The sequence below is a fragment of the Tamandua tetradactyla genome, chromosome 20, assembly GCF_023851605.1.
Source record: "Tamandua tetradactyla isolate mTamTet1 chromosome 20, mTamTet1.pri, whole genome shotgun sequence".
Lineage (NCBI taxonomy): Eukaryota > Metazoa > Chordata > Mammalia > Pilosa > Myrmecophagidae > Tamandua > Tamandua tetradactyla.
The window spans coordinates 32,386,068-32,399,516 of NC_135346.1; the positions used below are offsets into that span (position 1 = coordinate 32,386,068).

General features: G+C 44.9%; 1 protein-coding gene across 1 annotated transcript in view; it reads right to left on the minus strand.

The window, feature by feature from the left end:
- FAT2 (FAT atypical cadherin 2) overlaps positions 1 to 13,449 on the minus strand; it is a 100,073-nt gene that overhangs the window by 65,874 nt on the left and 20,750 nt on the right. Inside the window, exons 2-3 of the mRNA XM_077137449.1 lie at positions 9,950 to 13,229; positions 7,133 to 7,447 (exon numbers count right to left, since the gene is read on the minus strand). Coding sequence (XP_076993564.1) covers positions 7,133 to 7,447; positions 9,950 to 13,208 — 3,574 coding nt within the window. The 5' untranslated portion in view covers positions 13,209 to 13,229. The remainder of the gene's footprint in view (positions 1 to 7,132; positions 7,448 to 9,949; positions 13,230 to 13,449) is intronic.

The window sequence follows — 13,449 nt, forward strand, 5'->3', positions numbered from 1 at the left end:
AGCTCACCATCAAGGGATTGAGAAAATCTTCTTGAACAAAAGGGGGAAAAGCAAAATGAGACAAAATAAAGTGCCAGTGGCTGAGAGATTCCAAACAGAGTCAAGAGGTTATCCTGGAGGTTTTCCTTACGCATTAAATAGATATCACCCTGTTAGTCAAGATGTAATGGAAAGGCTGGAGGAAACTGACTGAAAATGTGGCGCTGTGCTCCGGTGACCATGTTTCTTGAAGATACTTGTATGACGGTATGGCTGTCGCAGTGTGACTGTGTGGTTGTGAGAGCCTTGTGTCTGATGCTCCTTTTGCCTACCTTATTGATGGACAAGTAAAACATATGGATTAAAAATAAATAAATAATAGGGGGAACAAATGTTAAAATAAATTTAGTATATTGAAATGCTGGTGATAGGTGAAGGGGAGGGGTAAGGGGTATGGTATGTATGAATTTTATTCGGTTTTCTTTTTATTGCATTTTCTGAATTGATGCAGATGTACTAAGAAATGATCATGATGATGAATATACAACTATGTGACGATAGTGTGAGTTATTGATTATATAACAAGAACGGAATGATCATATGTTGAGAATGTTTGTGTTTCTTTGTTGTCATGTATTTTTTTTTAATTTAAAAATTAAAAAAAAAAAAGAAAATGGCCGAGATGGAGAGAGACAGTTTTCATTACATCACTTGGACACTGGCTCTAGCTGTGCCTGCGGTTTCAGTTCTGGACTTTTCAGTAATGTAAGAAAATATATGTTTGTCACCTCAGCCAAACTGAATTGGGTTTCTATATTTTATGCCTGAGAAAGATCTAACAACCAACATATTGGGACAGAGGTGGGTTGGTGGGTGGTTGCGTGGTTGGGAAGCAATTGGGGTCTCTGGAGTCCGCACTTCCTGACTCAGCACCTCCCCTCCCCCTCCTGCTAACTCTCACTTCAGCTTTAAGCTCTTTATAAGAAGTCCACTCACTCCCTTGATACCCTGTCAATTTCTCCTTCTCTTCTCTGGTGCCTCAACCCAACCTTCATTGTAAAATGAGGCATTTGAAGTCCTTTGACCATAGGTTCTGAACTTCTAATCCCACTTTGAAAAATTTAGTCCAAGGTGATAAATTTGTAAATCTGGGAAGTTGAGTGCACAAGGATATTTATCACAGTAATGTTTTAAAAGGTAAAAAGTTTATAAAGGAGGAATCTCATCACTTATGGCATTCACAGAATGGAATATTATGCAGCCATTTAGAATGTAGATGCGGAAATGCTGTTCATGATATATTAAGTAAAAAAGGCAGCTTATGATGCAGCAAGTAAACTCATTGCCCTCCCCCACCCCTACTGGGACATGACTCCCAGGGGTGTAAATCTCCCTGGCAACGTGGGACAGAAATCCCAGGATGAGCCAGGATCTGGCATCCAGGGATTGAGAAAGATTTCTTGACCAAAAAGGGGAAGAGAAAAGTGAGACAAAATAAAGTTTCAGGGCCGAGAGATTTCAAAGAGTAGAGAGGTTACCCTGGAGGCTATTCTTACACATTATATAGATAATCTTTTTTAGTTTATGGTATATTGCAGTGGCTAGAGGAAAGTACCTGAAAATGTTGAGCTGTGTTCCTGTAGCCTTGAATCTGGAAGACGATTGTTTAACGATATAGTTTTTACAGTGAGACTATGCGATTATGAAAACCTTCTGTCTGATGTTCCTTTTATCTAGGGCATGGACAGATGAGTAAAAAAATGTGGATAAAAAATAAATAATAGGTGGGTCAAAGATTAAAATAAATTGGGTAGATGGTCAATAAGAGGGAAGGGTAAGAAGTATGGTATGTATGAGTTTTTTCTTTTTTCTCATTTCTTTTTCTTGAGTGATGCAAATGTTCTAAAAAATAATCATGGTGATGAATGCACAATTATGTGATGATATCGTGAGACATTGATTGTGTACAACATATATGGAATGTTTGTATGATAAGATTTGTCAGTTAAAAAAAAAAACCCCAAGGCGAGGGGAAAAGGCAGCTTATCAGGAATTATAAACGAGATCTAATCAGTGCTTTCTGTACTAGAGAAATTCCAAAGTGGTAGCTTTCACTGTTGTTGTTATTCTCGTTATTAATCACTTGGCTCCTAATACCAGCTCTTCCCATGACTGGCTAGTACAGACGAGTCCAGAGGACGGACGGATTCTCTGGGCTCCCCTCAGCTCATCTGTAAATTGAGGTGATCTTTAAGTCAAGTTTTAATTTTTTGATGCATCATGACAATAAACTGAAACCAAAAAAGGAGAGAAGATGCCAGCTCTCTGCAAGCCTCAAGGAAATGAAAATCGAGCATATCCGAGTCGCCCCAAGGGCTGCCCAAGCCCTGGCCTAAGAGGTCACACCAGGTGTGGAAGAGGGGTCTTTTCTGAATGACAGCAGAGCGATTGATAGGTGTCAATAACCCATCAGAAAACTCTGGATGAATTTACTGATCCTGTGCAGGTGATTAAATACCGGAGATGATGAAATTAAGTGTGGGGATTAGGGTTCATTTTGGAAATAGACACTCAGTGAGGAGGATAGAGCTTTTGTGTGCCGAGAATCTCAGTGACAGGAATGGGGTACCAGTGAGTAGGGCGGGGCTCACTGTGAGGCAAGGGGATTCAATGTCGGGAGGGAGCTTCCAGCCACAGAAATGGGAGAGCAGTAGGAGGACAGGCCATTGTCAGGGGTCTGTTCCTGCTTTGGGCAATAGAACAGGAGTCATCCCAACTGCTTCTTCTCTAGCTAAGGGCAAGCATGGGAGGGAGCAGAGAAGGTTCCTGGAAAGCCCCACACCCTGGGGCCCTTCCTGTCAGAGAAGGAAGAAGAGTGGAAAGAAAGATGCATTCCCCTGGGAAAGGTTTGGATACCCGTCCCAGGTCACCCTATCCAAGGACCTGAAGGGGGAAGGGCCCAGGATCTGGGGCGCCCCTGGGAATGGTGCAAGGACAAGAGAGCCTTGCCAGGAGGCCTTCCATCCAGCTTGATCTGCCCCTTTTTCTCTTCATCTCCTCTTTCCCCTTCCTCTCGTCTCCTCTGTGTATTTCTCACTGTGCCTCCTTTTCTCTTCCTCTATGAACCTCTGAATCTCTGAAACTCTTTATCTCTCTATCCCTTTGATTTTTCCTTGCTGTATCTGCCTTTCACTACTGTCTCCCCCACCTTCTCACGGCCTGTGTTACTGAAATCACTAGCCAGAGATCTGTCTGCGCTCTTGTCCCCATCACCACCTCCTTCTTGGGATCAGGATTCCCAGGGAGTGCCTGTGTTTGGGATGGGACAGGCAGGACCGTGCTCACAGGGCAGCATGAGGGTCCCTTAAGGAAGTGTGTACAAAGCGCCTCTCACCCCTCTTGCAACGAGGTTGCCACTCAGTCCATTTCTGTCTTGTTATTGATGTCCACCAACCAGGGTGTGACCATCGCTCTGCCTTGAACTCTTTCCCTGACCCTTCCCTCCTCCTCCCCTCCCTCGTCTAGTAATTTTCAAGGTGCTGCTGACTCCCTCTGATAGATCTCCCATCCCTCTACTCCTTTTAACCCTACCCACGGTTGTCTGGGCCTCATTCCCACCACCTTCCAGCCACCTGTCCTTCTTCCCTGCCTCGGTGTCAGATGGGCCAGCCCTCTGGAGCACTGATGTGCCCAGGAGCTCTTCTGCACTCTATATTCCTCTCTATGTCAACTCACTTAGTCCTCACATGCACCCTAGGAAGTAGGTATCATGGGCATCTCCATTTCACTGTTGAGAAAACTGAGACATAGAGCAGTTAAGTGACTCACTGGTGGAACTAGGATTGTCTTTAGAAAAACAACCTGCTTCTACTCTCTTCAACGAGATGTGGGTCTTCATCCCTGCTGCCTATTTCTCATGTCATTCTCCTTGCCCCAGGGTCCCTCAAACTTCTGTCAAAATTCTCTCCATCCTTCAGCTCAGTACTGTGCCCCTGTTGGGTGCACCCGCCATATTGTGCAGTTTCCTCTCTCCTCTGAACAGACAGAGCCCCGGAACCAGGTATATTTTATGATGTCAAGGGAGCACTTTCACCCTGGTTCTCTGGTTATTTGTATCCAGATCTTCATGCTCTTGGTGGGCTGATATCCTCCAGGCCTGAGGCCATGCCTTATTTATCGTCATATCTCCCCACAGCACCCAAGTTAAATGACAGAAATTTTTAAATGTTCACTGAGTAAATGAATGACCCCTGGGCTGAACAAGATTGTGAATGCTAGTAAAGATCCATTCATTAATTTAGCAACGATTAACTGAGCTCCTAGAGTGAGCCAGATCATATGGGGCCTGGGCAAGAAAATTCAAGGTCCCATTACTCAGGAAACTTTGGCGTTTAGTGAAAGATATAGATAATTAATGGAATAATCACACAAGTGAATATAATGTTCCATGTGATAAGTCTTACAAAAGGGGTACGTGGTGCTGGGAAGTGTATTATGGGGGCAGAGAAACTTCCCTAGGGAAAGAACAGCTGAGCTGAGATCTCAGGCAAAAAAGAGCTGGAGTTAATCAGGTGTAAGGATAGGAGAGGCTCCAGGCAGAAGGAACATCACATGCAAAGTCCCTGTCCTGGGAGGGAGCATGGACCGAAGAAAGCCACACAGCTGGAAGCCAGAAAGTAGGGGTGAGATAGGCAAGATGAGGCCAGAGGTCAGAGTGGCCATGTCAGGTATGAGTTTATGGAACATGGCAGGACCTGGCTTTGTTAGGGCCCAGGGAAACCACCCAATGTATCCGAGTAGGGCTGTCAGAACACTGTGGTGGTGGCTGATGAGAAGGCTGAGCTGGAGATCATTGCTGATTTATTATTTTATTTTTAAATGCTCACTCTAATAAAGACTTCTTTTCTCCAATGGTAGGTATACTAAGAACATCTCTGCCATCTACGGCATTTTGCCAGACCCAGTGTCAGGGAAATGTTGACAGTAAACAGAACAAGGATTTAGAAGAAGTTGAGAAGCTAATGCCTCTGGTGAGAGATCTCTTCCAACTGCTGAAAAGGGAGGAAAAGTGTGGGCCCAGGGAGAAAGCCAGCTTAGGTCTGTTGACAGTACCTCAGGAGAAAAGCATCTTTTTAGGAGAACTCATCCATACCCTGAGGTCAAAGGTTAACAGGAAAGATTCCACACAAATACCAGTGGGCACTCCTACATGGGACATGACATCCAGGGGTGATAGTCTCCCTGGCCATGTGGGAGATGACTCCCAGGGATGAACCTGGCCCTGGCACCGCGGGATCGACAATGCCTTTCTGACCAACAGGGGGAAAAGAAGTGTAACAAATAAGGTATCAGTGGCTGAGAGAGTTCAAGTAGAGTCGAGAGGCTACTTTGGAGGTTACTCTTATGCAAGCTTCAGCCAGATACTGCAAATTTACTGTGGTTTGACAAAATCATTCCTGCCAACCCTGAAGAACAATTAGGGCTCTATCTAAGATTCTACAAAGCTTTCATGCACTATGATTACTGTTCAGAAGCCAACAACCTCCATATGGGTTCCTAGGCCAGATAAGCCCTAAAATTTAGGGGGACCAGCCTCTCTAAGACATCAACCAGTTGCATCCCCTTATCCTTTGTCAACACTCTTTCTCAACACGAAAAGCAGGAATATTTCACATAGCTCAAAGATCCCTATAGAATGGGAGAAGGATCAAAGGAGAAGGTGGAGTTATAATAGAGAAGATAGGATATAACAAATGAGTATGACTGCTGAATCATATTGATATTTCTCTTAGTCTCTGGTATCTTGGAGCAGCTAGAAGGAAAAACCTAAAATTGTAGAACCGTAACCCATACCAAACTCTGAAATCTATTCTATAACTAACTGTTGCAGTATGCTTTGAAATTTATTGCTTCTTTGTTACTTTTCACACACAAAAAGAAATCTTTTGAAAAAAAAAACACCAGTGGACAAATAGACACTTGTATTCGAGAACATCTGTTTGCCCCAGGACTCCCAGTTTCTTTGCTCCTTCTGGTTCCCTTTTGTCTTGAAGACTGGGGGTCTGCCTGCCAACAGTCTCCCTGCCCTTTTCCTCCAATCATGCCACAGTTCTGACGTAAAGGTACAAGTGTAAATTATTGGAGCTGGAGAGTGGGATGTTAGGTTTTGAGGAGAAAATGTTAGCCTTCTCTATCATAGGACTGTTGCCATCCTTCAGGAGAAAGCTGTGGGCTTTGAGAAGTGTCTGAAGTAGTGAAAATGGGCTCTCAGACCAAAGCCAGCAGGAGTCAGGAAAGTAAAATAAATGAGAGAAGCAGGTTGGAAATAATGCAATGGGGAATACTGGGGACTGTGGGGCCAAGGAACATGTGCTGGTCTACAGAGGGAGCTGCTGTCAGCTCCAGTCAATTATGGCCCTGTGGGAATGGGGTAGGTATGGCCAGATTGTCCCATTTTTTCAAGAACAGCAAGAAATTTGGAATGTGTGTGTGTGTAAAATGTCCTATTTTTTAAATAGTAGCAGCGAATTGAAAAAAGATGCTTAAAATCGCTCAAGTCAAACAATATACTTCCATGGACTATGTCTGGTTCACTGCTGCCAGCCTGTGACCTCTGGATTCCTCAAAAGCATCTACCATCCTTGCTCTAGAGCACTGTGCTCAAGGATAGATGTTAGTAAACCGGTTTATTTGACTTCATTGGATCCCTATTGTCATCACTCTGTGGGCAAAATTGAGCTTAATCTGGAAGTAGGGTTGAGTGACAAGTGTGGCCTGTCACTCAGGGGAAAAGTCAGTTTGGGAGCACTGTGGAGGTCTGACATCATTCCAGTTTGACCACTGGGCAGCCTGCTTAGCTTCCTTGGGCCCCCAGGACAGAAAGCTGACATATTCTTCTCATTGTTCAGTGTTTTGTAGACCAGTGGGTCTCAAACTTTAGCACGTAGCAGAATCACTTGGAGGTTTGTTAAAGCCCAGATTGCTGGGCCCCAACCTCGGAGTTCTTACGTAATGGGTCTAGGGCGGGGCCTGAAAATTTGCATTTCTGACAAGTCCCCAGATGTTGCAAATGTGGTTGGGCTAGGACCACGCTTTCCAGAACCACTCTTGTAGAGGATCCTTGCCACCCAGGCTAGATTTCTGAGGTTCTTACCTGTGACGGGGTGAATAACAAAGAATCCCAAGTGGTTTCCACTGGTGATGTTGAAGGTCAGCTTCCCTTTGGAGCTGGAGTCTGGGTCCCAGGCATCCAACTTGAGCACAGAAGTGTTCAAGGGCACGTCCTCTGGGACAGAGGGGTAGAACACAGGTCTGGACATCCTGGGTAGGTTGTCATTGACATCTGTAACCTCAATGTAGACTTCAGTTATGGAAGAGAGAGGTACAGAACCCTTGTCTGCTGCCAATACCGTCAGCCAGTAGCAGGACACAAATTCTCGGTCCAGGGGTGCCACAGTCTGAATCACTCCTAAGGACAGTGAAACACCAAAATCAACATCCTTTAAAGCCCAAAGCAACTTCAGAAATCACCTTACCCAACATTCCCCAAAGTGTACTGTAAAAAGGATAGTAATAGATATTTCACGAAACAAAGGGAACTATTGCCAATGTGATATCGGAGATACTGAGTTAAACAAAGGGGAACTAATATTCCTAATACAGGACCTCTCAGAGACTTACCCTGCTAAAATGGGCCTGTGACTTTAGCATTTGGACATGCAGGGTTTACCAAGTTTATTTAACCATAAGATATCAAAGACCATTTCGTTGACTAACATTCTATAGTCACTATCTGGGAAACCCTCTCCTCCCCAAGTATTGCAGATCGGGAAAGTAAAGGACACCCTTCTCCAGCTAACTTTTATGTCATCCTGGAAGGGAGTTCAACAGATTGGATAGAGTCCCGACTTTGGAGACAGACAGACTTGGATTTGACCCAGATTCTACCTCTTAGGGACTCAGTGATATCAGGTGCATAACATCAGATTCTGAGTCTTGCTATTTCATTTTGCAAATGGATGATGATAATGGTCCAGCCTCGTAGGGTGTTGTAAGGTTTAAACTACATACTGCATATAGCACATATAACAAAGCTTCACACAGAGTAAGAGCTTATTCTGTTAGTTGTCCTTTTTTCTTCTGACTGCTTCAACCCAGGTCCAATTGATTTATTTCACATTCATAAAGTGGGATTTCCTTACAATTGCCCTAAAACTGCCCCCTTCAAGCTTTAAGTCCTTGTAGATATCAACTTAAGAGCTACGATTAGAGGAGTACATTGCTATTCCCATCTCCATCATCTTCATTATTTCAGAGACTTCATTCATTAGCTCACTCCACAAATATTAATTGAGGACTTGCTTTCTGTGGACCAGCATTATTGAAGTTGAGGATTCAATAATGAACAAAAGAGACTTGCACCCTGAGCTCCCATGGGCCACACTCAGCCAGTAGGGCCTGTGTGGACCCTTGTCACAGCCATAGAATGCCAGAGCTGAAGCACCCTTATTCTTTGACAGATGGGGAGACTGAGGCCAAGAGAGGGATCCTGACTTGATCAAGATTGAGTAGCAAATAAGTGGAAGAATTGACTCTCATTCTAAAACCCTTTCCATCACATTTCACTGCCCTTTACCCTGGAAATTAATCACGTACCAGATTGTAAACTCCTTGAGGGCAAGAACCACCCACAAAGTGCCTCTTACACCCCTTATGTGTAGGGGTTGCTCAGTAAATGTTTGCTGAATTGCACATATTTTCATTGACGCTTAAAAGAAATTATTCTTAGTGCCGCCTTTTTGGAGGGCAATTTGGAAATATCAATTAATGTTGAATATGTTTTGGTCCAGCAACCTCATTTTCAAAGATTTTTTTCCTATAGATATTCCCACATGTGAGTAAAAGTACATGAACAAGGATGTTTCACCTATTTTACACTTATTATGTGATAGAATAATATGTAGCCATCGAAATGGAATGAAAGTGATTTATATGTACTGACATATAAGATGCCCTGATGTTTCATGACATGAAAAACATAAATTTTAGAATGAGTGCCTGTTGTATTATGTTTTTATAATAATAAAATGAACAGCAATAATATATCAGATATAAAGAGGAAAAATTAGTTATACACCTCATTGTTAATAGAGATTGTATCTGGGGAGATGGGACACAGAAGAACATTTATGTTTTTAATTATAGATATATAAATTTATAACCAGTTGTGTGCTGGTTTGAAAGGATTATGTACCCTAGAAAAGCCATGTTTTAATCCTGATCCATCCTGTGGAGGCAGCCATTTCCTTCAATCCCTATCCAGTACTGCAGGCTGGATACTTGATTAGATTATCTCCACAGAGGTGTGACTCACCCAATTGTGGATATTAACTTTGATTAGAAGGAGATGTGACTCTACCCGTTCCAGGTGGGTCTTGGTTACTTTACTGGAATCCTTTAAAGGAAGAAGCTCCTCAGAGCCAAGAGAGAGCTACAAGAACCATGAGAGCCAATGCAGACAGAGACCTTTGGAGATGAAAAAAGAAATGCCCGTAGGGCCTTTCTTGAGTGAAGGTAACCTCTTGTTGATGCCTTAATTTGGACATTTTTATAGACTTGCATTAATTGGGACATTTTCACAGCCTAGAAATGCAAACTTGCAACTTAATAAATTCCCCCTTTTAAAAGCTGTTTTGTTTCTGGTATATTGCATTCTGGCAGCTAGCAAACTAGAACACCAGCATATACTACTTTTATAAGCAGAAGATATATGTGCAATGGTGTTAAGTGTGTGTATTTATATATGCATACAGACATGCACACATATATAATCTCCAGTAAAGATAAATTAAAAATAAAATAAAAGGGATGGGAGAGAGAGGCATTATTTATTGCCTTTTTTTTCAGCCTATAGTCTGATTCCTTTCAGGACAGCCTTGACTTCCCCCAGGGCCTGACACAGCCATCCTACCTGTGTCACGGTTGATGCTGAAGATTCCAAGTCCGGTGCCAGCCCGGAGAAAGTACTGGATCTCACCATCTAAGCCACTGTCATTATCCTGGGCAGCCACTTTCATCACCCAGGTTCCCAGAGGGCTGTTTTCCTGCACCTGGCCCTGGTATACAAAGGAGGCAAAGTGGGGAGGGTGCAGATTCTCATTTACATCCAGAAGTATCACCTCAATGTGGCAGAGGGTCCTGTGGGCCAGGGGCTTCCCACTATCACTGACCCATAGGCTCAGATTGTACCCAGACTGCCTCTCAAAATCCAGCTCTTTTTCCAGACTGAGTGCCCCGGTCATCAGGTCTACCCGGAAAGTACCATGGGCATCGTCCAACAGGACATATCGCACTTCTCCTGCAGGGCCCAGATCAGGATCAGAAGCATCCAGAAATGTCAGAATAGTCCCTGGGGGCAGGTCTTCTGGGACTTTCAGGCTGCTTAGCTCTGTGATGCACTGGGGAGAGTTGTCATTGACATCTTCCAATGTGATTACCAGGTCGGTGAGAGAGAAGAGCTCGTGGCCTTTTGCAGGCTGGTCCCTGGCCTCCACCTTGAGTATATACTGAGATACTAATTCCCGGTCCAGATGTCCTGTGATAACCAGTTCCCCAGTGAGGGGGTGGAGAGAGAACTTCTCTGTGGGGCTTAGCAGGGTATAGTGGACCCTCCCATTGTCCTCTGAGTCAGCATCTTTTGCTTTCAGCTCTGCAACTGTGGTCCCAACCTCTGTGTCCTCTGAGATGGTTACCTGGTATCCACCAGGAGGAAATCTGGGTGCATTGTCATTCCAGTCTTTCACATTCACTGTCAGCAGCTTCCAGGAGGACTTCTGGGGATCTCCCAAATCATACACAGTGATATTGAGGATGTAGAAACTGGTGGCTTCATAGTCCAAAGGGGCAGCCACAGTAAGCAGTCCTGTCTCCAGCTCAATGTCATAGCAGCCTTCTTCATTACCATCTGCAATCACATAGACCAGTTTGCCGTTAAAGCCAGTATCAGGATCAGTGGCTGCCAGGCGGGCCAAGGGGGTGTTGACAGGAACATGTTCAAGGACATCAATGGACTGGGGGAAGTGATCTGCAAACTGGGGGGCATGATGATTGATCTGATATGTGCTTAAGGAGGTGAATTCTTCCTCAGCACTGAACTCCTGATTCTGAAGCCCAACAGAGTGGAGGATGGTGTGTGTGAAATGTGTCAATACTCCTGTTTTATCACAAGTAATAGGGACCTCAAGACGAAAATCTTTAACCACAGTAATATTCAAAATTGTGGGTGAGGCATAATTCTTCCCATCCCAGGCTGTAATTTTCAGGGAATAGCTCATGGGTTGACCAGCAGCACGATTCATAAATGAGCGTTTAAGGAAAATCACGCCAGAGGAATGATTTAGGTAAAAATATTCCAGTTCATTGCCAGACACAATCTCATATTTTAGATTCTGAAGCTCATCCACGTCTATGGCTGACATGGTCATTATTGATTTCCCTACTGGTGAGTCTTCATGGATAGCCCCAGTACAGTTGACTTTCTCAAACATAGGCTGGTTGTCATTCAAGTTCTTGAGCCTAAGAGAAATGGACACTTCCTTCTGCTGGCGAAATGGGGATCCCCAATCTGATGCCCACACCCAGAAGGTATAAATTCTTTTCATGAGCTCATAGTCCATAGGTTTGGAGGTGGAGATGATCCCCAGGTAAGGGTCAATAGAAAAGGGCACGGCTTTTGGATCGGCAATGGAATAAGTGACATATCCATTCTCCCCTTGATCAAGATCTGTGGCAGTAACAGTCAAAACACTAGTGCCAGGAGGGATATTCTCATCAAAGGTGCCATCATAGGAAGGCCTGTTGAAGATGGGGGCGTGGTTGTTACAGTCTATGATGTCAATGACCACAGTGGTGGTGGCCAGGCCCAGCGAGGTTCTGATGTGTAGCTGGTAATGGGCTTGGTCATGGAAATTCATGAGCTTTGTGGTGGTGATCAGCCCAGTGTGGGCATTAAGTTTAAACCCTGCATTCTCTGAGGATGGCTTTAGAACATACTGCAGGTTGGGGAAGGCCGGGGTTACTTTCACCATCACTACACGACTGCCAGGAGGGGAAAATTCACTAAGCTGCACTCTATAAACAGCCTTCTCAAATTTGAGGGAAGTCAGCTTGGAAGGGGGCAGGTGAAAGCCTCTGATCTGGGAATAAGAAGACCTGCTCCCACTCCTAGCTTGGAGGCTGAGGTTGAATCCATGAAGATGCTCCAGCCAGTTTATATCTTTGATGGACACCAAACTGAACTCATTTCTCCCGGCATAAGACTTGATGGCTTTGAAGTGCTTTCCAGGGTCTCCACCCACAATTTCCATTGAGTCTACTTCATCTCCTGAGCTGTTGGCATCCACTACCACAGTGGCATAGATAGTGCCCTCTTTGCTGTCTGGAGGTGTCACCACGACTGAGGCAATGCCTGGGGGCTGCCTGCGGGCAGGCTCCACATAAATGACGAGTGCAGCCAAGTTGCCAAACCCTTTGCCCTCAGAGATTTTCCGCATACGGTCTACAGCCAGCACCTGGAGCTCATATTTCCCTCTCCGGGTGGCATTGAGCTTCCCAGCCACGGTCACCACACCACTGGCCGGATGGATGGCAAATATCTCAGACCTTGTGTTAAAGATATAATAGAACTCTGCGTTCTGGCCTAGATCTGCATCCGTGGCGGTCACCTTGCAGATGGGGCTTCTGAGGGTTGTGTCCTCAGAGATGGTGACTCTATAGGAAGGCGGGGAAAAGAGGGGCTTTAGGTCATTCTGGTCCAGGATGTGGACCACCACGCGGGTCAAAGCTTCAAACTCCAAGGTCTTCTCTGTGGCTTGGACGATGAGGGTGTAGCTGTCTCGTACTTCCCTGTTCAGAAGGGCCGTATTGCTGCTCTTTGTCCTTATTCTCAGAAAGCAGAAGTTGCCCACCGCATATTCCTCTGTTTTAAATACATTGGCCACGTCCCCAGAGATGATGCGGTACTTCACCACCCATTGAGGGTCTGCGAGGTAGATGCCCATTTTCGTGGAGCTGTCCACATAGGTCCTGGGAGCAGAGTTTTCGTAGATCGTGGTGTTGTAAAGGGAATGTGTGAAGTGCCATGCTGAGGAGGTGATGACCCCTTCGTGGAGCTTCCCACAGGTCACACAGTGGAGCAAGAAAAGGGCAAAACCCAACAAAGCAAAAGTCATGGTGGAAAAGCTCCTCAAACCCTGGGCGAAAAGAGAAAGAAAGGGTACAAGTTAGGAAGGAAAAGGTTCCTGCTGTCGTGGTTCTTAACCAGGTGACTAAGACCCAGGGGACATTTGGCAGTGTCTGGAGAGAGTTTGGGTTGAAACAGCTGGGGGTTAGAGGGATACTGGTATCTAGTTGGGTATAGGCCCAGGATTCTGCTTAATGTCCTGCAATGCACAGGATAGCCTCTCACAACAA